The 26,053-nt window shown below is 46.6% G+C and overlaps 1 protein-coding gene across 3 annotated transcripts in view; it reads right to left on the bottom strand.

The window, feature by feature from the left end:
- TTBK1 (tau tubulin kinase 1) overlaps positions 1-26,053 on the bottom strand; it is a 158,981-nt gene that overhangs the window by 99,640 nt on the left and 33,288 nt on the right. For all 3 annotated transcript variants that reach the window (XM_039530539.1, XM_039530540.1, XM_039530541.1), the window contains exon 2: positions 13,254-13,412. In XM_039530539.1, coding sequence (XP_039386473.1) covers positions 13,254-13,361 — 108 coding nt within the window. In that variant the 5' untranslated portion in view covers positions 13,362-13,412. The remainder of the gene's footprint in view (positions 1-13,253; positions 13,413-26,053) is intronic.

Here is a 26,053-nt window from a genome sequence, read left to right as displayed (position 1 = left end):
GTGCTGAAGAAATCTAAGTTTCAACATGCATCAGTTACAGGCACAGCAGAGCCTGCAAACCACCAGCTTCTTATTATGTACTAGCTTGGGGAGAAAACCCCTCTTCTCCTGAGTTCCCTACCAGTGCCCAGAGATGGCCAGCCTTGCTCCTTGAATCAGCCAGGCGTGGGGAGAGGAACAGAGGGCAGGACTGGAGACCTTCTTCCTGACACTGCTCTACTGGTTCAGGGAGTGAATTCAGCACGCTGCCCTCTTAGGAGGCCACCAGGCTAGAACCAGTAATTACCAGTAGGAGGTGAAATGCAAAGCAACTCTGAACACTGTACCGACATCAGCAGTATGCGCTGACTATCCCTGCAGCCAGGATGGGTTAGGAGTTGGAGGTGAAAGGATGGTGCTCATGGTTCACTGCTCCCCTCCCTGGCCTCAGTTCGGGGGCCCCTCAGGCATCAGGCCATTGCCTCCCTGGGTGGAATTATGCAACTCCCCCAGTCTCAGCTGAGCCCTGGGCTCCAGCACCCTGTGGCTCACACGTGCTTACCCAGCTGGTTCAACTGGGTTCAGTACCTGCAGTTCCTCCTTTTGGGAGTCTGCTTACACCACTGGCCTGTTCATTTTAGCAGTAGGAGCGGCACTGAGCATTAGATAAACCGTTTTTTAAAAAAAGAAGAAAACTGGAGAAATAATTCTATCATGTACAGCTCTGAGGAACCCCCAAGATAGGTCATCAGCAGGGCTTGAAACTTCCCATCCCCACTACTACCTAGGAACCAGCCTGTGAGTCTAGAGGACTTTGCTGGGGGGTGGGGGGGTTACGACCTCTCTCTCTCTCTCTCTCTATGTAAATAGCAGTAGGATGTTGGAGATTAGAAATTCTAAACTCTGTCTCTTACTAATGGGCTAGATTGCTGGATTCACTGGGTGAGGTTTTCTGGTTTATGCTATACAAGAAATCAAGACTCGATGGTCCCTTCTGGCTTTAAATGTGAATCTATGAATCCTTGGGTCTGAGAAGGGAGTCTGTCTAGTGGCTAGAGACAGGATAACTGTGACAACCAGGGTCTAAACACCCTAAGGGGAAAAGAGGGGTTCTGAACCCCAAAGAACAAACAATTGAATCAACTGGCTTATACCATGTGATTGTGTATAAATATGTCGAGTTCGGCGTTTTATGAAAGCTTGTCATGCTCCGAACTAGATGGTCAGTAGGAGATATGCATACAGGTGATGGCTATGGATATCTGCATATCTAGAGATTTTTAACTGTAACTGTGGTGTGACTACAGCATTGCCTCACAAAAGGGGGTGAAGTAATCAGGCTGAGGGGGGGCACCTCCCAGGCTAGTTGTTTACACAATACCCAGCCCTTGTCCAGCCAGAAAAAACACAATATTGGACCATTAACGTTCATGGAAAGACATTGATAAGAAAATCAAACCCAGGTCTTGGAAAACAGAGAAAGAAGGGAGTTTGCCCCCTCCAATAATCATAAGTCTTTATGCCAGGAGAAAGGGGATGGGGGAGAGGGGGAAAGAAGAGAAAAAACTTTTAAATACAGGCTTGGGTTTGAGAATTTTTATCCAGAACCTGAGGACACCAGCTATGTTGGAATGCTAGACTCCCCTCCAAGACAGAAGGCATGCTGGGAAACTGGCCAGAGGCACGAAGTAACTTACAGAAAAGGGAACTGAGCTAACACAGATGTGTGAAAGCCTGAGATTGCATCTCTCTGTTTATTTCCTGTGTAACTTGTAAATGTTTGCTTCCCCGACGAGTTCATCTTCCATTCTGTGATTTTTTCTATTAAATATACCTCCATTTATTTTTACCACAGGCAGGTCTCTGGTGTGCAAACTGTGTTCCCCAGAGTGAGCTGATAATTGGGGCAGGTTTCACTCCTTCGGGGGTGCCGAACCAGAAGGGAAAATTCCAAGTGTCTGGTAGTTAAGAACGTGAGGAGACAGATTCGGGGGGACTTAGGACTGGAAGAAATTGCTGAGGTCATCCCGCAAGGAGGAACTGGGCTGATGGCAGCCCAGTGAAACCGTTCTGCTTGTGGGCTGGCTCCTGGTGTCAGGGCTCTGAGCCATGGCAGCACAGCGTTAAGGCACTCGACGTTATAAGGCAGGTGGGGACAGGACCCCTCGCCGGTCTGGCACAATAACTAAATCACATGGTTTGGGCACATTCACTCCGAAGAGCAGCATGGCTGAGTGGCGAAGACTTGGGTCTGCCATATTTGAAATCTGCACCCTAGGCTGGGGTGCTGACAGACAAATGACGTGTAAACGAAGAAGATTTTAACTGGAATTACTAAGAAAGACAAAGCTGGAAACCGACAAGATCACGTTAGAGACCATGGTCTGACTACAGCTGAATGTTTGTTATGGGTCTCAGAGGAGCAGGTAGCAATGGTGCCTATTATGAAGGCAACGCTGTCCTCTATAAAACCGTTTTCATTTGCTTAGAACTTTAACTATTTGGGCTGAAACGTCCCAAGATAAGCTGGACCAGGGGGAAGGCGGAGGGAGCAGGGGGAGACTAGGACTATAAGATAGAGCAGGAGAGGACTGGGAGCTGGTGCGGGAAGACTGGGACTGTCTGGGCAAGGAGAGGGGGATCAAGGGCTGGAGAGTCTGGCATGAGAAGCCAGGGGTGAACAGGCTTTGGGGGTGAACGGGCAGGAGAGTCTGTGACCAGCAAAGCACACTCCCTTACAGCGCCTGGAATGGAACCCAGGGTCCCTGAGTCTCAGCATTCCTCCGCTATCAGCAAATATCTGTGAAACCCATGGGCAAAGCATGTATCCCATCCCTCTCGAATGGCTGGTATGCGCAGAGGATGACAACCTACCATTGCTCCAGTTCCATCATTAGCTCAAGTGGCAGATGTCTGTACGGTGGACCTAAAGGTTACAACCCTGCTGATGAGCCACATGGAGAGCAATATGATTCCACATGATGGAATCTGCTTTTTTAAAACCTAGGAAATGACATACAGAAAATTATATTGAAAGAAAATTAAGGTTGCAAAGTCAAGCACCCAAAAGTTAGGAAATGCCAGAATTAAGTTTGCCTGGGTAACCTTAATTTGGCTCCCTTGTCCATACGCATTATATACCATTTGTAGTTACATGATCACATACTCTGTTTTCCACAAGACCCCTGCCTCATTCAGTGCACAGAACACACCTGCTCTGGGGATGATTCGGGGATGTTGTCTTTAAGGCCCCAGCCTCATTTGCTGAAGAAGCTGGAAAATGTGCAATAACTGAGGGAGAGGATTGCAGGAAGTGAAAGAATGGCCTCATGGTTAAGGCAACTGAATGTTGCCCTGGAGAACTGGAGTCTATCCTTGCCAATGCCACAGAGTTCCTGTGTGATGCCGGGAAAGTCACTTCAGCATTTCACACGTGGCTTCTAGTTGTGTGTCTCTCATTCTCTGGGTGTCTGACTTAAAACCCTGGGGTTTGATTTGCAGAAACACTAAGCACTCACAGCTGCCCCGAATTCACTAAGAGCTCTGCTTTGAACACGTCAAGTGCTATATCATGTTAAGTACTCTGAAAAATCAGGTCCTACAGGTCTCAAACTGGGCACCAAAAATTAGTGGACACTTTTGACTTTAATCTCTCTGTGTGTCAGTTTCCTATTCAATAACACCACCCCTTCATCTCTCCAGTGTTGGGAAGATAAATCAGTCTTTGGGAAGTCCTCAGATACTAGAGTGATGATTAAAGACCGTGTCATGACACACATGCCCAAGTCGGGCAAATTCGGTGGCACAATGCTGACATTTCCTAACATTTAAGCGCTTGACTTTATGACCTTCACGCTCTTTGTTCAGTGTTGTGGGTGCAATTATTATTTGTATCAGGGTGGTGTCCAGAAAGCTAACAACGTTGATGGCTACAGCGAGCAGATGGGTGGGGAAAGAGGAGGAAGGAGTGAAACCGGCCTGTTTCTGTTACTGACAGCTCACCCCCTGCCTGGGTTCTGCTCGCAGACCAGCCCAGGTCAGGCTTACAGAGGGATCTGAAGAAGAACGGTGGCAGCTCCCATTCTGTTTGGGAGTTTTTCCCATGTAGCTCTTACAGCATGGGCGAACCGGTGAGGGTCTCTGATGGAGAAGCTGACTGGCAGGCAAAAGAGGGCTTCTGGCTGCAGTCAGCAAGTTTGCAGAGGATAAAGAGAGAAGCGGCTTCCTGAGCATCCGCTGAAGCAGAAGTTGGGCATCAGCTACCAGCACAACGCTGCAGGCTGCAGCCACATAATCATTGTTATTTCTTTCTTTCACAGCACCCAACGTGGGCTGGATAAACTTGGTCCTTGCCCCACGCGGACAACCTCATTTTAGGCACAACAGCAGGGGGGGCAGAATAAACCAATGGGCAAGGAGGCCAGGGTTTACATGGGCACTGAGCCAGGCATATGCAGCAGGTATGGGCTTGTTAAAAAAAAAAAGAAATTACTGACTCACTTCTGCTGCGTTTCAGGGAGGGATGTGATGAGGATAGTGTATGATCCATGGATGGGGGCAATGGGGCAGAGAGAGCTCTGGAGGAAGAGCATCAGACATGGAGCGTGACATAATTAGCACCAGTGCAGGTGTAGTTGTGTGGCTCCCAGGATATGAGAGAGACAAGGTGGGTGAGGTAATTTCTTCTATTGGACCAGACAATCACAATGCCCTCAAATGAACTCACACAGGACAATGGTAACAGACAAAAATGCCCTAGCACCTACGGGTGAACACTTTTCCCAGAGCGATCACTCTATAGCTGACTTCTCAGTCCTCATCCTCAAAGGAAACCTGGACAACGCTTTCAAACGACAAGCCTGGGAGTTTAAGGTTTATACTGCACTTTCATCAGAAAAACTTTTGGCTGTCAGGGGTGTGAAAAAAAACACACCTCTGACTGACAAAAGCTTTACCGATGGAAAGAGATGCTCTCCTGCCAATAAAGAGCGGCTACACTGCATATCTTCCAGCTGTGCTTCTGTAGCAGTACAGCTGTGCCGCTGTATGATACGCAATGTAGACATGGCCTTAATTCACAACTCTGCTAGACACTAAAAATCGTGGCCTGAACAGAGACACTGGCTTTATGGTTTATTATAACAATCTGTAACCCACTAATCCCCTGTTTTTGTCCTATCACTGCAGAGGTGTTAACAGGCCAGACTATCTTGAATGTGCCCTTACGCAAACTACTTATACTAAATCTGTTCCACCTTACATTAGGTGCGATGCTGGGAGTACCTTTCCCAGACCTGAAAAAGAACTCTGTGTGGCTAGAAAGCAAGCCTGTCTCTCTCGCCAGCAGAGGTCCAAGAAAAGATATTACCTCATCCACCTTGTCTCTGTAATTAGCACCATCCAGAGAGGCTGCAAAGGCTCTTCCTCTCACGCACATCATGTCCCCGAAGATTTCTTGAGCTGTCCCCAGAAATTAGCTCGCCATATTAGTAGGTTTGCTTATGTAACAAAGTTTGTCAAAGTCAGCTAATTGTGAATTATCAGCGTATGAGCACAAAGTTTTAATTACACTTAACAAAAGCAACATTCTCAAGCACACACTCTTTTTCAGATCTTCCCCTCTCCTCTGCTTAATTTCTTATGTGACTTCCTTGCCAGTCAAGGAAATCGTAAGGAGGTTTCACTGTGACCGTTTCACTCAGAATATGAGACCTGCACAAGTTTTCAGCGGATATCTTGATTCACTGCTGAAATGCAAGGACGCAGCAGCATTAGAGGTGGTCCAGAGAAGGGCAACAAGAATGCTGTTAGGCCTGGAAAATTCTCATATGAAGAGAAACTGGAAACATTGGGACAGTTCACCATAGAAAAGAGATGAAATGTATATAAAGAAATGACTGGCCGAGGGAAGAGAGATAGAAAGAACTTGCTGTCTCATAGAACAGGAAAAAGGCAACTACAGTGAAAAGGAAAGTAGCAAATTTAAAACTGATGAAAGGAAATACTTTTTCATGCAATGTGTAACAAGTCTGTGGAACTCACTGCCACAGGATGCTGTTGAGACCAAGAGCCTAGCAGGATTCAAAAGGAGATTGGACATTGGTATCAATATCAAGACTCTCCAGCATTATCACAGTAAATACCACTAGAAAATTAACAGGAAGAAAAGATTTAAAAAAACCCTCATATTTCAAGGCATGAGTCAACTTCTAACTATTGAGGGTTAGCAGGAGCTTTCCCTGGGGCGGGCTGTCTCATAACTGCCTGTAATGGGGTACACTCATAGCTGGGACACCTACTTGAAGCTGGGTCTGAGGATTAGCTCTCTGCCCATCTAGCGCCCCTTTCTGTCTGTCCCTCTTACTCTGGGATTCGCATGCTCCTTTCTTCATCCTGTTTAGTCCTCCCCTTCCAGGGTGTCAGAGTCCCACTGGACAGACTGGCCGTATGCCATCAGGCAGTCTTCCGGTACAGTGCCACTTTTCCAGGGGCTGGAAGGGAACCTGGGTCCACCCACCACTCCAGGTTCCAGCCCAGGGATCTTGTGCCTAGCAATATGCTCAATCTCAGATCCTGTTGCTGTTTTCCCTGGGCTCCTTCCTACCTCGCTTCTGTAGCTCCTGGCCCACCTCTGGGATTACGAGCCTGAGATTCGTCTGCTCTCAGTGGCTACTCCCCCCTCTCGGCTTCTAGTCCAGGGCTAAATCCCAGGGTTTACACTCCTCTCCAAAACTTCTCTTTGTCCCTAGCCAAATCCCTTTCTCTCTGGAAAGCGACTGCAGAGCTGCTCCCGAAGCCCCTTCCCGTGCTCATGTCCTGTTCTATACTCCTAGCCCAGTTTCTCCTCCAGCTGGGATGCATCTGCCATTAGGCCCTGTCTGTCCCTGCTTCCCCTCCAGGTGCAGAATCTAAAGTTAACTGGCCCCTTCTGGCCCACAATAACCTGCTCAGGGCTTGTGTGAGGTTGACACCCCATCACGGAACCCACTGAATAGTTCTTCCACCTTCCTCTGAAGCAGTTGGTGCTGACCACTGACAAAGGTGAGACTCTAGCCAATGTGAACTCCTGGTCTGATCCTGTCTGGCCATTTCTATGTTCCTATGATCAGGAGAAGGGCTTTCTGCATATCCACAGACAAAATGTGTAAAGAGCTTCATGCCTTGGGTTTTACTAAATCCTACCTTTAGTATATTAACTTGTACACACCTGGATATCCAGTTGGGTCAAGTAATCCCCTATCTGTGCAGTCTCCCTCAAACAACCAATGAAACTGTTGCATGCAAATTATCTGTACAGTAAAGATGACAATTGGCTGAGTTACCTCGGCTACCTAGGACTCTTAGCATGGCCTTGATACATGCGTTACTGGAGCTGTATTCAGCATGAGGGCAATTCATAAAGTCAAAATGGCTGAGATCTTCAAACTGGCCAGCAACAGACCATGAATCCCACTGGTGATTGAATCCGGTGATATTCTGAACGAAAAGAGCTCTCAACCACGCGCATAGCAATTTCCAGCACTTCACACTGACTCTACAGACTTCACGGCTTCAGAGTGACTCTCCTGGAATCTTGTTATATAGAAAAGTATAACGATTAAAAGAAGCAATTAATACTTCAAGTTACCCAAAGAGGTGGGTTTGGATGCTGCCTGGAGGATTCAGGTGCTATCAAAGGGATCCTGGAAGGTTAAATAATTTCTAGATTTGTTCCCTAAATCTGGAGTTCATTTTTATACGTAAAGCTCTGAGCAACGGCATCACCTATCCTGCACATAATCCTTCCAGCTCTTTCCCCCAAGTTCCTTGCATCTCTTCTGGAAAGCTTTTCTCCCTGGCATGCCTTCACTGATCTAGCAGATGATCCTATCCACCCCACATCAGAAGCGACATTCCCCAGATCCTGACAAAGACACCTAGAGGCCCTCAGCAATCTTTGCCTTTGTTGTCAATGAGCTTTGTAGTCCACCAGGAGTCAGGTCACATCTTGAGGCCCGTGTTTAGGGTCGGAGCCCAGAGCACCCAAAGGAGAACAAGCAGGACTTGTTAATTACCTGGATGCATTACAGGAGTCAGTTACTTACCATGGAATTAACAGCCTACTATTTGTTAAAGGATAGTGATATCAAGCAACCAGCTGCTCCTATCAAAGACCTACGCCCAATCCTTTCTCCGACGCATCATACTGGAGAGTCAGTGGCCTGCTGGCTGGCAGTCTGGGGACCCAGCTAGGCTAGGCTAACTGTGAGGAGAGGCAAAGGCAAACCAAAGCAAAAAAGGGCTGATTTAAAATCTCTAGAACTTTGTAAGGAAAAACCCCAACACTGTACCAGGAGCATAAATAATATAGAACATTACCAAACACTTACTACTTATAATACTAAAACTACAGGATACCAACACATTCACTTCTGTGAACTTGTACCCGCTCGGCAGTTCGTATCAAATGCTTTGTTATCAACAAGAACAAGAGAGATCAGGCTACAACATACTGGGCCACTTCAGGGAAGGATCGACTTTTCCTCTCCTGGCTGGAAGCCTAGTGCCACTCTTGCTGTCCCGTCCTTTGCTGCTCTTCAGCCTGAAGTGCTCCTTTGGGTCGATGTTTCTGTGCCTGTATCTCTTGTCACTGAGTTTATCCACAAGTGGGTTTCCTCATCAAGTGGGCCCTCACCTGTCCATTAGGCACCTTTGAACTGTATTCCATCAATAGATGTCCAACTAGTCATTCTCTCTGTTTAGGTCCCTTGTGGGTGGGCTTCTTGTTTGCTATTTTCAGGATCTGTTGTCCTCTAACACAGCTTTCTGATCAGCTCCCTTTTTCACCAATTTGATTTTCTTTGATACCCTCTCTCCGGTACATCTGTAGATTTTATTTCCCTCTACTTCCCTTCTCTAATAGTGCCTGCTCACACACCCAGGGCTACTTTTTTTCTGCTTCTTCCGATCTGAAATCTTTCCTGTTTTCCTTCTTTCTCTCCTTCTCATTTCTCAGTCCCCCACTTTTCTTCTATCACTTCCCCTCCTACCCAGGGTCTGGTTCATCCGTTAGCTCAGCATCTCGCCTCTTCTCCTTCCCCGTTTGCCCCTTCGGGTGGATTCTAAGCCCACCCCAGCTCGAGCTGCCCTCCCGTTGGCCATCTCTCTCCCAGGAGAGTATCACAGCTGCAGCATGTGCTAGTGCCAGGGTGAGGGTAACCACAATAGCACATCAGGACAGGAGCATCCATTATAATTTGCTTCTGTGTGTCAGTGCTTGCTGTTGGGGGATCTGCCCAGTCCTACAACACATCCTGCCTTGCGAGCAGACGTCTGGGTTCGGGTTTCCGCAGACAGCTGTGACAGAACACAGACAGAAAATGTCTCCTTCCTGTGAAGTGCTGCGCCCCTTTCACATCCACGGGAGCTGGCATGTCTCTGCTGGGATCTATTTCAGTCCCTCTGCTGTGAGCAGACATCCAGTGTATGTCACCTGATGCTGTTTGACGTGCCCTCCCCCTCCCCCTCCCCCTTGTACAAGTCTGACTGAATCTTTCTGGGACCCTGCTCTGCTCTTGCACATGCTGCTAAAATGGTCAAACTTGCCGCATTCCTTGCCATGCCGTCCTAGTGAGGAGCACTTCTTCACCTGCTCATGCTGTCTCCCCACTGTCTTTTCCAATTTTCCTTTATCCTGTCTGAGACGGGCAACCAGAACTGGATACAGTCTTCAGGGTGTGGGCGCACCATGGCTTTATATACTGGCATTATGATGTTTGCTATCTCTTTCCTAATAGTTCCTAACAGCCTGTTTATCTCTTTGACTGCTGTGGTGTACTGAGCTGAAGTTTTCAGAGGACTATCCACAGTGAATCCAAGATCTCCTTCTTGGGTGGTAACAGCTCATTTAAAATCTATTATATATGTGTAGTTGAAATTATTTTACACTGCTCCTATCAGTGTTGAATTTCCATCTGCTGCTTTGTTGCCCAGTCACCCAGTTATGTGAGATCCCTTTGTAATTGTAACTCTTCACAGTCAGCTTTGAACTTAACTATCTTGAATAATTTTGTATCATCTCCAATTTTGCCACTTCTCTGTTCACTCCCTGTTCCAGATAATGAATATGTTGCACAGCACAGGTCCCAATACAGATCTTTGGGGGACCCCTCTGTTTACCTCTCTCCATTTGATTGTGAAAACTGACCATTTATCCCCACCCTTTGTTTCTAATCTTTTAACCAGTTACATGAGAGAAACCTCCCTCTTATCCTATGGTCCCCTAGTTTCCTTAGAGCCTTCGGTGAGGCACCTTCCTATTATCCTCATTAGGATGTGTCTTCCGAATTTTGAAGGATGCCTTTTTGCCTCTATTACTCTGCTGTTTAGCCATGGTGGCATTCTTTTAGTCCTCTCATTGTTTTTTTTCTGATTTGGGGTACGCATTTAGTCTGAGCTTCTATTATGGTGTTTTTAAATGGCCCCTCATTTTGTGTAGTTCCCCTTTTGAAGTTAAATATTACTGCAGTTGGGTTTTTTCTGGAGGGGGTTGGTATTACCCCCCCTTACGTTACGGTCACTATTACTGAGTGGTTCAGGTATATTCCCCTCTTGGACCAGATCTTGTGCTCCATTTAGGACTAAAGCAAGAATTGCCTCTCTCCTTGTGGGTTCCAGGACTAGCTGTTCCAAGAAGCAGTCACTGATGGTGTCTAGAAATTTTATCTCTGCATCACACCCCAAGGTGACATTTACTCAGTCTTAACTCGGTTTACAACTGACCTATATTAATATAGCACCAAATCACTATAGGAAGGTTTGACAGAATCTGATTTTTTGAACAGGTTTGATGGATAATATCAGTTTATTTTTAAGCATTTTTTTTTCATTTTTATCTATTCAAATTTTCAAATTCACCCAAAATTATGAGGTTTAAGCATTTCCCCTCTATTCTTATCAATTTAAATTTTCACAGTTGCAGGAAATTATAGAGGAGAGGTCAGACAATTATTTCATGACAGTAGTTGTTGATATTCAAAATGTTAAAGCTTTATAATCATTAAAACACAAATTGTCAACATCACATGTCAAAACACACTAAGTCAATATCCTTAAATCAAACTAAGTTCTTAAGCAGCGTTTTTCTCTGTTTTTTGCCTATCTGTAAATTTCAATGATCAATGGAAATATTTTGTCAGTTTGTGGCTAGACAGTGAAATTGACGTTTATCAACATTTTATCAATACAAATCTAATCCATCCAAGCCTAGCTATAAACCAGTTGTAAACAGATTTAAATTCATCCATTCAAAGGGCTGCACCAGCTTAACTACATCAGATTAAAAACTGATTTTAGCTAAACCAGTGCAATATTTGGGTGCACTAGGTCTCGGAAATTATGGGTGCTCAGGACTTAGAGAAGCTAGTACCCCAACACGGCCCACAGCAAGATAACTTTTAATGCATTCCTTTGACTAGCAGGAATGCCATGCTGTCCTTCACATTCTTTTTAAAACATTCTTTCCTCTCCTCCCAAACAGTAATCATAAAAAGCAGCAAGATTCTGTCACACAACGTATCTTGGTGTCATGGTCTGACCACAACTCATGCAGACAGAAGAGCTTTACAAAAGAAATTAACCCAGTTCACTCACTTGCCAGAGGCTAGGCACAGTGAAACCTTGTGGCACATGCCATCTGCCTACTAGCTGCCTCAGGAAACAGTATGCATGGAGATCATCAACTACCAGTGTCCTAACCTGTAGATGGGATGTTCTGAAGCAGTATTAAACAATGTGGCGGAAAAACAAAAACAGCTACTAATTACACTTCTTCCAGCAAACTAGAAAAGTATACAACCAGAATCTCAAAATAAAGCCACATTTACAACACAGGCTCCAGCACATTTAATTTATATTTCATATTATGGTAGTGCCCAGAAGTCCCAAGTGAGATCAGAGCCCCATTGCGCTAGGTGCTGTACAAAGAGACAATCCCTGCCCTTAAGAGTTTACAATCAAAACAGACAAGACAGGCAAAGGGTGAGAGGGGAAACAATTCGCACAGCACAGGAGTAGGCTAGCCTCCCTCCCTGAAAGAAATTCAGTTAATTTCTTCTTCATTTAAATAGGTTTTTCTGCAACAAGGCACCTTCCACAACACAAGAGAGGTACATGATTAATTCCATGCCCCACACTTAGCCAGCTGTTGAACATTCCCAGTGAGCTCAACAAAGCTTTGAAATTAATTGCAAGCAATATTCATGCATTACATCCAGTAGGGACAAGCTGAGGCCGCTAAGGGGTTTCATACAGATAAATGTGTGTGCACGCATCTATCCACTTTACTAGCGCTGGTAAAGCTTGTGTCCTGTGTGAACACAGGACTGACAAAATAAACCTGCTTGTTACTCCAATCTCTGGCCCTCAGTGCACAACTCAGCTTGTGTGTGGTCCAGCGCTTTGAGCCCAGAGCTGGGAATCAGAAGCTTCAAAGTTCCCATCACCTCCTTCTATGGCTTTGAGGAAGGCACTTCACTTCCTTCGGCCTCAGTTTGGTAAACTGGAGGTAATATTTACTAACCTCAAAGGATTGTTGTGCGGATTAGTGTGAATAAAGCATTTTAAATGCTGAGTATTATTATTTCTACAACAGTCAGAGTCAATTATTGCTGACAGAGACAGTGCAACTTCCTCGGCTCATTAATTTATTATAGGCAGAGCTGGTAGCAATGTCCATAGTTAAGGCTGAATGACACTTTCCATTATGAGACCCTGTGTTCAGCTGCTTATAACTTTGCCAAACTTAAACTGTTCAAGGAAACATTTTCCTTGCCGAACATTTACCTTCAGCTGCCTGATTTTGGAATGTTTCACCTCTATTGGGTCTGTGGTTTCTGAGGACAGGGTTAGGGTAAATACATTGTGTTTGCCAGTGTTAAAACATGGATTACAAACATTCGATTGAAACATTCTAGTACCTTTGGGCTCTAGAGCAAGGACTTGAAAACTGGCAATGGAGCATCTCAGAGTCTGAGAGCTTTGCTAATCAGGGCACCTGCAGCAGTTCATCCTACCCAGAAATCTCTAGCAGGTTTGCTCTTCTAAAACATCAGCCGTCTCAAAAAACCGATGTAATATTTACCACCTCCTTTCATTGTCTGATTGACATGCTTGACCCAGATTCCCCCAGTCAGTGCCTTCTGATCAGTCCTGGGACCAGCAAGAAACACTTTTACACCATCACAGAGAAGAGCCTTTTGGGCCAGTAATGGAAATTCAGAGTCAGAGCTACTCACCACTTTCCAACGGTCCTTGACCACGTAGTTGGCCGGCAGAATGTCGACCTGTTCCCCTCCCCCACTCATGTTTGGTTCCTCCCTGATAGCTGCTACTAGGCACTGCATTTGCCAGCCAGAAAATATTTTAGTAGCTCCCAATTTAAACGAGCCATTTATCTGGGAAGAAAAACAAAAGGGAGAAAAGGAAAGAGTTAGTGCAGGTCATTGCAGGTGAAACTACATCTCAACAGCTCTGGTTTAGAGCCAATCAGAAACAGCATCTCTGGGAAGATGGCAAACCCACCTTGGAGCGCAGCAAGCGACAGCCTGCTTTACAAACTCCTCAGTGCTCTCCATGCACAAACCTGGCAGAAGCAACCATGCCCCAAGTCCGCAGCATCAACTGAAAGTTACTGGCTACACCATGCAGGGTCCCAGTGCTCTGGGGCCTCATAGCCAGCAACTCAAAGATGGGCCAATGCCAAATCCTTGCATACAGCCTGAGTATCAGGGTGGGAACAACAAAGAAAGAGCCGTAATTGTACCAGGCAAAAAAAAAAGAAAAAAAAGATCTTGCTTTAACAGAGCAGCTGATTCATTTTCTGTTATTTTGGTTTCCAGCTGACCGTATACAACACTCCCATCACCAAGACTTGCCAGGTACTATGCTCTGGAAGCCAAAGGGGGCTAGGGCGGCCTCTAGAGTGCCAGGGTCACAAACACCGCTAACAGCCAGGCAGAGAAGGGGACAGTTAGAAGGGGTTTCAGCCACATACAGATTAGTCCTCGTAACACACAAGCCTTGCTAAAAAACGTTAAATTCAAGCACAGAGACAGATACAATATCAACTTTCCTTTCCCCCTCCTTTCTCTCCCTGTCTCCGGGGCGAGGTGCTCCCACTCATCCAGGAGCTCCAGATTACCTGATTCTGTGGCCAGTTTTGTTCTTGAACTTTTGGTTAGAATCCCTCCATAAAGGTGACTCTCAGCTTCGTATCAGTGCTAATCTTGCTTATTTAAAGGAACCCTAGAGGTTATCTCACTAGCCGCTACAGGCTATTTTCTGCCCTCAGAGCCAGCCCAGAGGCCACATCCTTTGATTCACAGTTTTCTTGGTAGCTCTGCCCTGTTTTCACAGGTATACAGGCCATATGCCCTTTCTGGATATAAAACAAGTTCTTCTGCAGAGATCAAGTACAGTTAACAACATACATGCTGAGTAAGAAAATAAGGTTAGAGTCGGTCATTCGACCATTAGACTTCTTCAGGCTGGAATAATAATCAGAATATAGCGAGCTGTGGATCAGAGAAAAGAGGTGGTTGTTCCCTAAGCGCAGCTGGACGGCTCAGACCTGTGGCCTGACGTGCACGTGTGAGTTCTGCAGATGGAGTTAGTGCCACAAAGCGGCCAGGATGTGACGATGCCATGGGAAGGATCACCAAATAAAAACACAACTAGCATCTCAAAGAAGAGAGAGAGTCGTGCTCTAAAACAAAGAGACAATACATGCAAGGAACGCAGGAAAGGATGAGGAGAAAAAGAGGGCAACTGCATGCCACTGGGAAAGGAGACTGCAACCCACTCAACCCAATGATATACGCTAGAATACAAACCAATTGTTAAGCAGAGGAGAGAGGCAAAACAAATATATTAAAAGTGTAGCAGAAGAACGTGCTGCCAAAGGGGTGTGGAGTTTCTCATCGATGCAGGGCCCGTGAAGAGTCAACTATGAAGAGCAGCTCTTCCGACACCTAGGAAAGGGCAGCGGGCATCAGGCCAAGTTCCAGTTCTGTTCAATGAGAACCAGCAAGAGGCCTGCTTCATGGGCTAGTGCTAGTGCTCTGCACTGCTGGAGGCAGTCTGGGCTCCATCCCAGGCTCCTTCTCCCCAGCCTGCATGTCGGGGGGTGCTGCAGTGTGTGAGCCTCATGCGGAGTTGGTGTACCTCAACTGGACTGAATGAAGTTACTCCGGGTATGAACGTGGCCCAGTATGCACCCCAGGGGCTGCGTGATGCCTGTGGCACCCTTCCCTTATTCGCTGCACATCTCTTAGAGCGGCACAAGAGAGAGGATCCCTCCTGCAGCCCTTCTAAGCCGCATGATCGGACAGCAGAACAACTTACAGGGGACAGGCACAGTACAGTGCGGGCCCTGCGCTCAGGGAGTGCAAAGGGAGCTGCGGATCTGGGCCTGGGAAGGGTGGCAGCAACACAGAACAATGGGAAGGGGGTAGGGGTAGGATTCACAAAGCTACTTAACTGTCTAAACCCCAGACATAGGCACCTAAGTCTGGGGTTTAGGTGCCTGAATCCCAGTTTGGCTCCACTGCGATCCACAAAACTCCTGCTAAAACCTGTGGGTGCCTAAAGTCATTTGAGGCCTAAGTTCAGGGTAAAAGTTCCCTCTGCCTCTGCGCATGTGCACTGCGGGGTCACTCTAGACTGCCAGATACCTATCGCCTGCCTAAGCCCCAGAGCGATTCATGAACTGGGGAAAGGTAGGCATTTGGCCACTGAAGTTGCATGTGGGGCCTGATCCAGTAGACATGCTCAGAGGCTGCCTACCAGATCAGTTCCCATTCAAAATCCAGCTGGAGGAGGTGGATAAATATTTAAATAGTCATTGGGCTGAGCAACAGAGAGTAGTGAGCTTTAGCCCATGAAAGCTTATGCCCAAATAAATGTGTTAGTCTCTAAGGTGCCACAAGGACTCTGCATTGTTGTTGCTGATACAGACTAACACGGCTACCACTCTGAAATCTGTAGTCTCAGACTCACAGCGTTTAAGGCCAGAAGCAACCATCATAATCATCTAGTCTGACCTCCTGCACATTGCAGGCCACAGACCCTCGCCCACCCACTGCTGTCATAGGCCCATAACCTGAGTTTCTGAAGTCCTCAAATCTTGATTTAAAAACTTCAAGTTACAGAGAATCCACCATTTACTCTAGTTCAAACCAGCAAGTGACTTATGCCCCACACTGCAGAGGAAGTTGAAACCCCTCAGAGTCTCTACCAATCTGACCCAGGGGAGGATTCCTTCCTGATCCCAAATATGGTGATCAGTAAGACCCTGAGCATGTGGGCAAAACCCACCAGCCAGCCACCCGGGAAAGAATTCACTGTAATAACTCAGAGATCTCTCCATCTAGTGCTGCATCTCTGTCAGTTGGAGATATTTGCTGACAGCAGCCACAGATGGGCCATATACCATTGTAGGCTGTCTCACCATAACATCACTTCCATAAACTCATCAGCTCAGTCTTCATACAAGTTAGGTTTTTTGACCCCGTTACTCCTCTTGGGAGGCTGTTCCAGAACTTGACTCCTCTGGATAGTTAGAAACTTTCGCCTAATTTCAAGCCTAAACTTGTTGATGGCCAGTTTAGAGTCCTTGGGTTTTGTGCCAACATTGGACCTTAACTTAAATAACTTCTCTCCCTCCCTTGTGTTTATCCCCCTGATGTATTTCTAGAGAGCGATCAGATCTCCCCTCAGCCTGCGTTTGGTTAGGCTAAACAAGCCAAGCCCCCTTAAGTCTCCTCTCATAAGGTTCGTTTTCCATTTCTCTGATCATCCTCGTAGCTCTTCTCTGCAGCTGTTCCAGTCTGAATTCATCTTTCTTAAACCTGGGAGACCAGAACTGCACCCGGTATTCCAGATGAGGTCTCACCAGTGCCTTGTACAATGTCAATAATACTTCCCTGTCTCTACTGCAAATACCTCACCTGATCCATCCTAGGATTACATTAGTCTTTTTCAGTCGCTTCACGTTAGCAGCTCATAGTCATCCTGTGGTGGCCCAATACACCGAGGTGTTTCTCCTCCTCTGTCGCTTCCAACTGATACATCCCCAGCTGATAGCAATAGTCTTGTTGTTAGCCCCAAATGCTTGACCTTGCATTTTGCACTATTAAATTACATCCCATTTCTATTTACTCCAGTTTCCAAGATCGTCCAAATCTTCTTGTATGATATTCTGATCCTCTACATTCAACAAGTTCTTCTATGAAAGTCATTGCTATTTACCGATACTAAATCTAAAATGGCATTGCCTCTTGTTGGTTTGGTGACTATTTGGTGAAGAAATCTGTTAGCTGTCACATCCAGAAATGTCTGGGCCCTGCCTTTATTAGAAGCATTTGTCCTCCAATCAACATCTGGGAAATTAAAGTCTCCAATAATCACACAATTCCCAGTAGCATTTATCTCATTAAAATGTTAAAGAGGTCTCTGTCCATACCCCAATCGGATCCGGGGGCGGGGGGGAGGGGATGGTGCAGACTCCAGCACTATCCCAGTGGAGCCTCTGTTTCCTTTCTTCTCCAAAGTGATTTTGGCCCCAAAAGATTCCATTTGATCCATTCCATCACTTCTAATTTCTTTACAGTCTTGCTCGTCATCAATATACAATGCTCCTCCACCACCTTTACTTCTGTCTTTCCTGTACTCCTGTCATGATTCTTATTCCACCATGTTTCCATTATCCCTATAGCATTTGGCTTCACTTCCTGCACCAGTGGTTCTAGTTCCTCCATTTTGTTACCCAGGCTCTTTGCATTGGTGTACAAACGTCTTAGTTGTTTCTGCTCGGCTTCGCCCAGATTCCTCGCCCAATGATGTGCAGTCATTCCATTGCCAGCATCACCTACCTGACTGTTAGTGTCATTGGTATTGGCACTATCCTTCCTCTGGTTGTCCATTCTCCTGCCCGTGTTCCTTTCTCCACTGCTGTATCCTCTTTTACTTGATTTTCCTCCCACTCAGCATTCGAATCAGGTGTGGAGACTATCTGAGCACCTCCGAACTGCCACCTCTGATTTCCTGGTTTAAAGCTCTTTTAATCAGTTGTGCCAGCCTCCATTGCAGAAATCTATTTCCCTCCCTGCTCAGGTGGAGTCCATCCCATGGGAACAGTCATCAGTCCATGAATGCCTCCCAGTAGTCAAACATCCCTAAGCCTTCCTTATAGCACCACTGCCTGAGCCATCTGCTGATCATCACAATCTCATCTCACCTTTGCCCTCCTCCTCTAGTCTAGGGACAGGGAGAATCCCAATGAAGATCACCTGAGCCTCCATTTCTTCAAGCGTCTTCCCAGCCTGCCATAGTCTCCTTTGATATGTTTCAGTGAGAATCCAGCTGTATCATTTGTTCCCACAAGAAGGACAAACAGTAGATTCTTTCCCACTCCTATTAGGATCCTGTTCAGCCTCAGTCCCATCCGCTCCAGGCAGACAACACACCTTTCTGTTCTCCAGATCAGCTCTGGTGACAGGCCTGTCTGTTCTTCTTAGTAGCGTGTCCTCAATCAAGCCGACCTACCTCTGCCTGGTGTTGGTGCGATTCTCCGGCCTTCCTCCTTCTGTTCCTTCTGGCTACAAGTTCTCTTGTCTTTTATTCTCCCTTGCAATCTGAGAGTCATCCCATACTCCAGACTCTGGCTACGTCCATTGACTCTTCCTCTCTCCTTGTAGGACTAGCTACGCTTTTCTTTTTTGTTCTCCCATCTTCTGTTACTGCCTGCCTCTTCCTTTCACTTTCCAACTCAGTGAACCTGTTCCTCAGCTGTATTTCCCCATCGCCAGCCAGACTTTTCCTCTGCCTGGTTCTCATAGTCACCTGCTTCCATGGGCCACTTTCTTCATCCAGAAGTCGACCTTCGCAGTACTCTTGTCCAACTTGCATCTGCAAGTCTTGAGGTTTCCCTTCAGCCTCCTCTCTCCTTCCCTCCATCATCCACTCATCTCACAAGAAACAATTTACATACCTAAGGAGGCAGGTTCCCATTCGTGGATCACTAAGCAGAGATAGGCACCTAAAGCCAGGTTGCCAGGAGGCGCCAATCTCCAAGTGAGAGGCAGTGCTTAGAACCCCCCTCTCCTACGCATCTCCCATCAACTAGTGTAGACAACTTCCCACCTACCACGCTGGCTTTTGTGGATTGCAGTCTAAAGCGCCTCTCTCTCTATTCCTTCATTGTATAGAGTCTTGGTGCTCAACTCAGGTTCTGTGGATCGCAGTGTTGTTCCTGTGATCTTCTAGGCACCTAAAAGTTAGGTGCTTCAATGCTCAACAATGACACACCAAAGTACCACTGTGTATTCCTCCCTCCCCCCCCAAGCTGTTTACAAGGACAGTAGATCATATCCATTTTCTCTTGTATGCATCGTTTGTTACTTTTTCAATGTTTTCCTTGGACCAGGTGGGATTTTTAAATGGCAGTAGGGTGACCAGACAGCAAATGTGAAAAATCAGGACAGGGGGTGGGGGGCAATAGGAGTCTATATAAGAAAAAGACCCAAAAATCGGGACTGTCCCTATAAAATCAGGACATCTGGTCACACTAAATGGCAGGCTTTGAAGCAGAAATTAGTTGTGACAAACTAACCAAAAGAAGCGAATCTGGAGAAGAAAGGTAGCATAAAACTGATGTGGCCTTTAAAAGTTGGGCTGGACAAACCCCCTAAGTGAAGTACATGGCCTGGGCAGTTTCACTTGCAGTTCTCAGTACCATAGAGTTGAGTTGCAAATGGTGTAAGGCACATTTGTCTGTTTCCTTAACTGTCACTGAAAATTAAAAATACTGGCAAGTTTTATAAGTCATATGCTTTGAAACGGAACAAAACCTCAAAGGGGGGAAATCTGAGTCCTGCTTCCCACCTGTAAAAGGAGGCTAATGATAACTGCCTACCTCAGGGGGTATTACAATGAATCGCTAATGTCAATGAATTAGTTAATCTTCCTGCGGTGATGGGAAAATGTCGGGCAAGAATCACCAGTCTACTCTGGCTGCCCTGTATTACTGTGTGGGGCTGCTGAGCCACTGTAAACCCCGTTTAGCCACCAGCGGAGCCCAGTTAATAGCCGCTTTGTATCACTGGAACAGTGCACAGCAGCGCTGGCCCATAAAACACTTATTACTGCAGGAGCAGGGTCAGAGCCATGGAATGAAGGCTCCTTGGAGCCGTGTGTCTGAAGTGTCACGCACACCTATGCCATTACATAGTCACAACCAACGTTTCCATAGCTGCTCTGGAGAGATGGTGGACACAAGTGAAATTTACCCCTGGGCAGAGGATCCATGCCTGGCCTAGGCGTCTCTTTAAAACAGGGCTGAAATAAGATGTGAACAGTACATAGGCCTTGTCCTGGGCCTCCACCCAGGGTGAATTTCACCCTCAGAGAAATGCAGGGTTTGAACAGTGACTGAGGCATGAACTCGCTCAAACATTTGGAGGGCATTTAGAGAGTATATGACGCTACATAAAACCACAATATTGTATTGCATGTTGTCCACAAAAAAAGACAGAACTTCCTGCCTCCCTGTTCCAAGCAGGAAGGGTCCCCCTGGGACAGAACCACCTTGACAGGAAGTGACTGGTTTACTCCCACAAAGCGATGCCAAGGCTGGGAGAGATGCTGCATTCAGATCTGGTGTTAGGATATTGTGTGATCATCTTCCTGGTGACCAGAATGGAGAGTAGGATGGTGAGAAAGAAACAAGAGCATGAGAGGGTAAACCCTGTTCCTTGAGCAACTCCAGCCTGAAGAAGGGTAGAATCCACCCAGCTCCAACCTCGCCATGCCTTCTCCAGCATGTATTGCAGAACCTCATCATTCAGAAATGTTCCTTTATTTTACTTATGCCCAATCAAGCGACGGTGCTTCTCCTGCTGCCCTTGGCATTACTGGCTCAATCAGATCTGAAGTACAGTTCTGTCTAACCACTCCTCTTACATTACATCCATCCTGCACTAGGTAATAGCACTCAAGTGCTAATGCTGTGGTCCTATTTTTCAGTTAGACTTTCAAGAAAACTAAGACAATTACTATAAATCAGCAGCAGCTGATGACTCTTTGTGTATGGATTTGGAAATCCACACACAGAGAGCCGTGGATCCAACAGCAGGCAGTCTGGGATAGGTAGCAGGAAAGAAGCTCAGATAAAAAGCCTCGGAGAGAATGATTTTCCAATAGGAGTACTATGGCAATCAGATGATATGGCAGTTTTTCTATAGGTGGGCATGCTAAGAGGCATCGTTTATATCCCTCATCAGTAAATAACTAGCAGGAATCCCTGCACTTTGTAGCGATTATAGACCAACTAATGCACAACAGGTCGGGAAGTACTGTATAGGCAGTCTGATTATATGCACTGGACACTTAAAATGAGCCCTTCATTTGAAGTAACGTTTTCAGATTGTTTTTCCCCCTAAAACTACTTAAATAAATGTTATGGGATCTCAATGCTGTCAAAATAAAAACTTTAAATACACAATTTTCCTGGTTGAAATCTCTGTGTTGTACAACAGACCCGCTCTCCTATATTAAGTATCATTCAGTTCAGGTTCACTGCAGCAGCATTTGCTCAGACAGCCCAAAAGTAAACAGTAACAGTCTGAAATCTCATCCAATGCACTTTTGTCTTCATACAGCAGAATGAAGCTATGAATGAAGTCTGTCTCTCACCATTTTACCCAAGGTCCTGGAAACACTCAAGTGTGTTAAGCTCACTGCTGAAGAATTGCAATATCCCTTTTTATTTCAGGGTACATCCTCACCCCTGGAAGCCTATAAATTAGAAAAGTTAGAACAAGCAATGTTGATTTAGGCTGTTGGACCCCAGGATCCTTTCCACTTTACCACTATTTCCCAAGAAAGGAAGGATCCACCTTAATATTACATCCTAGTAGCGTTTTAAAAATCCCACAAGAACTACAACTTTTACGACAGGCAAGACAAAAAGCACAAACCTGGTTGTGTATCTACAGAAGTGAGATAAGCAAGATGAGTGGATTTCTGGAATGCAGTGTCCCCCTTGACACTTGAAGGAGAGGAAGAGAAGAGAGTTGTAAAGAGAATTAAAGCACAACTCAAAGCCTTTGCTCTACATAAATCCACCTAAAATGCACTGTGAAGCCAGCTGCACTGGGCCAGGGCTGCACAGAAACTGAAAGGACAGGGGCAAAATAGGAAAAAACAACAGAAAAGTGTGTGGGCAGTCAGAAATCAATAACCCATAGGTGACCAATCAGCATATATTGGGCTCCACGAACGTCAACGGGAACTGACAATGCTCAGTATCTCTCAGGATTAAGCCCCTCATGCACTTCCAAGGAGAGGTTTCTACTCTTAACATTCAACAATATCAGTTTTAAAAGTATTCAAACCATGCTAAAGTCTCTGCATAAAATAAAAGTCCCACAGCTGCCCAAGAGCCCAAGAATATCACAGGACAAATGTGAAGAGCATGTAATGAGCATGGTCTGTGCAGGAAACGACGCGGTACAGTGCACTGACCTCATGTGTTTCAACCATATAGCATCCCTTCTGCACAAGTGGACACAGCAATTACAAAATAACCAGTCGTGTGCGATTAAGGCCTCTCTGATAGCAGGAGCCTGAAAGGTGACGAATGGCTGCTTTTAGCCACAAATATTTCTTTATGACTTTATTTCTGCTCCAGTGGATGCTAGCTGTGCCTTGGACTCCCCGGCGCTGGAATGTACTCATCACATTGGCCTGTGGGGAGGTCATTTTCCATGCCTTAGAACAGTGGTCCCCAAACTGTGGGGTGCACCTCCCTAGGGGGACATGGAGGGGGGCACAGCGGGGCATGGACGAGCCGCTACGGGGGGGGCAGGGAGGGAGTGCCACCCAGCCGAGCTCTGCCCCCAGCTCTGCTCCAGCCCCACCCCAACCACAGCCCCACCCCCACCCTTGGCTTCCGGGGGAGTGCAGACCAGATACAGGGGTGGGGGGCGCACTGGCTTGGAAACTCTGCCCCAATGATACACAGCATTCCAACACTTTCTGGAACTTCAAAGGTCAGGCTGACAGATCTGGGGGACTATCTGGAAGGTCTGAACTTCGAGAGTCATTAAGAATTCATAACAGTGTGACCATAACAAAAGCAACCCTTGCGACCTGGAGATGCAGGGCCCTCTCCTCTGCGAAGAATGGCTCAGCGCAAGAACATAGCTGGAGGCAAAGGCGGCTTTACACCCAATTCAGGAGTCAGCTGGACCCAGCTTGGCCCCAGCACAACTGAGAAAAGACTTAGGCTGGTTGCCCTAAGCTCCAGATGGCGCCTAAGAGGCTGTTCTGGGGATGGCCAGAGTGCCATGATGCTGTGGGCATGCCTCCTTCCCCAGCCACATCTCATACAGCAGGAGTCAGGAGGGACACAGAGCCACTACCACAGCTCCAACTCCCCATAGGATTCCCCCTTTGGAGAAGGAATCCCCACAAGGCTGGTCAAGACAGCTTTACAGCCCCTTTGCGCTGGCAGAACAGCATAAAGGGGCCATAGACAGACCAGGGTATGGCCCACTGATCCAAACCGAGCATGTGCCAACCTGGGGAGAAGTTGGTTTGCGTCTCTGCAGGCTTTGCTCTGCAAACCATCATTCACAAATAAGCAAAATCCATTCGGTGATTTGGAGAGAGGGATCCCCTACAGCTAAACACCCCAACTTCATACAGCCAGAGATTGTATTAACAACATCGGGCACGCAGAGACTGAGTGATCATGCCACAGAAATACCGATAACAAACTAAACCAGAACTAATGAGGAGGAGGAATCAATAAGGATGGACAGCAAGCTAAACAAGAGAAAGAAAGAAAGAACAAGAGGAAAAGTTATCCTGGGAAAAATAACACCAAAAGATTCTGTGTTAGTCCTTTTTCTTTAAAAGAAACATTCTTGGGCCTGTCTTGTGACTGACATGACCATGTGGGAGAGCCAACTCAGGTCTCAAAGCTAATGTCCCTGAGAACGTCCCTGCCCAAAAGGCAGCAACGGTAGCATATGCGGCTTACCAAAGGCAGGAGAGCCAAGTATCACCCTCCCTGCCAGACAGAGACCAGCACCTATAGGCTGTAGAAAAGTTGTGTCCAGTCTCTCTACCAAGAAGGTTCCTTCAGTGAACCAAGCGATAGATTCTATAGGCCAGCTGTACACTAAGAACTCTACAAAACAATGCCCACGGGAACTCCCAACTGCTCCACTGGACCACACTTAGCACCAGTGGGAAATGTTTGTAACATTCCCGTGTAGACAAAACTTGGTTTCGTAAAGCAGTTACATTTCACGTAGGCCAGGAAAATAACGTTAGCGCCTCTGTAGCATGCTTTAAGCATGTGCACTCAAGAGATACTAATATAGTTTCCCTGGCCAGAGCAGGGAGAAGCCAGGAGCAAGTCACCAGATTGCAAAAAGCCCATCTTGAGAAAGACCCTCTCTTTTGTTACACTTTACAGAACCACCTACATCAGCATGTAAACCAGGGCTGTACAACTTCCAGGGTCAGATTTTCATGGAACCACAGATTTCAAGGCTAGAAGGGACCATGATGATAACCTGTCTGGTGTCCTGCATGGCACAGGCCAGAGAGTTTCACCCAGCAATTCCTGCATTGAGCCCAGTAACGTGTCCTTGTGCTAGACTAGATCTTTCAGAAATACATCCAATCTTGACTTCAAAATTGCCAGGGATGGAGAATCCACCATGAACCTTTACTAAATTGCTCCAGTGGCTAATTGCCCTCGCTGTTAAAAATGCACATTTCATTCTCGTTTGAATTTGTTAAGCTCCAGCTTGCAGTTATTGTATCACGATCTGTGTTAGGAACTGGGATGTAGGTGGTCTGGCATAGTGACCAAAGCAAGCCTCAGGTCTAGTGAGCAGAGCTGGCATCCTTGTCAGGGAAGAGAAGCAGGGATCAGAGCCAGAGTCAACAGCCAAGTACCAGAGCCAGGACCAGGAACCAAACTTAGGATCGGAGCCAGGGTCAGGGTCAGATACTAAGTGTCAGGGCCAAGGGTTGAGCCAGAATCAGAAGTCAGAGCCCGGGGTCAGAGCCACGATTGGTAGCTGATGGTCAGGAGCAAGGTGAAAGGGCAGGAACCAAAGAGCAGCAAGGATCAATCACAGGGCAGGAGCTAGGAACGAGGAACAGGTCAGGAATCAGGACAGGGTTGGATCTGAATTGCAGGCGCCAGGCCAATGTGGCAGCAATAGGAAGTCTGCACAATTGCTCAGACAATCACTCAGCTCACTGCCTGGCTTAAGTAGCAGGTGTGAGCCAATCAGGTGGCCACAGGTCTTGGGTGCTCTGACAGAACTTCCTGTGGGGCCTGACCATTCAGGTTTAATGAGAGGCTACTTCACCCATCTCCCTTGGTAGTGACAAAGGAGTGTCAGCAATCCAGGGCCCCCACAGTCCCGGGTTCTAGACCTGTACCCTAGGGTTCTAGCCCTGCCTCTGTGTGCTAGATTAAATAGTCCTGTGCTATCAGAATTCTCCTTCCCATGTAGGTACTTGCAGACTTGATCAAGTCACCTTTTCATCTTCTCGTTGATAAACTAAATAGACAGAGCTCAGCATTCTGCAATAAGGGAGGCTCGCCAATTCCTGGAACACTGCTCTTCTCTGGACTCACTCCTATTTTTCAACATCCTTTTCAGAGTGTGGACACCTGAACTGAACACAACATCCAGCAATTGTCCCACCAGTGCTAAACATGGAGGAAATACCATTTCCTTACTTCTACTCAATATTCCCATTTACACGTCCAAAGATCACAGTGGGAGCCCGTCTTCTACTAGTTAGCCACATATGACAGTGCTCAGTCATGTTGCTGACGCACCACTGGAAAGTGCTCCAATACTGCGGTCATGAGGGAGGCATAAGAAACTACCCGTAGTAACTCCAGTTCTTAGCCGGTTAATGCCCGCGCATGCAATTAACGCAACCATGGCACCGTCCCCTGCTCGATCGGTTCGTGCCGGGCACCAGTCGTTGTGGGCGG

This window comes from Mauremys reevesii, linkage group 3 (genome assembly GCF_016161935.1).
Source record: "Mauremys reevesii isolate NIE-2019 linkage group 3, ASM1616193v1, whole genome shotgun sequence".
Taxonomy (NCBI): Eukaryota; Metazoa; Chordata; order Testudines; family Geoemydidae; genus Mauremys; species Mauremys reevesii.
Note: the sequence above shows the minus strand (reverse complement) of the source record. Positions and strands in the feature narration are given on the sequence as shown.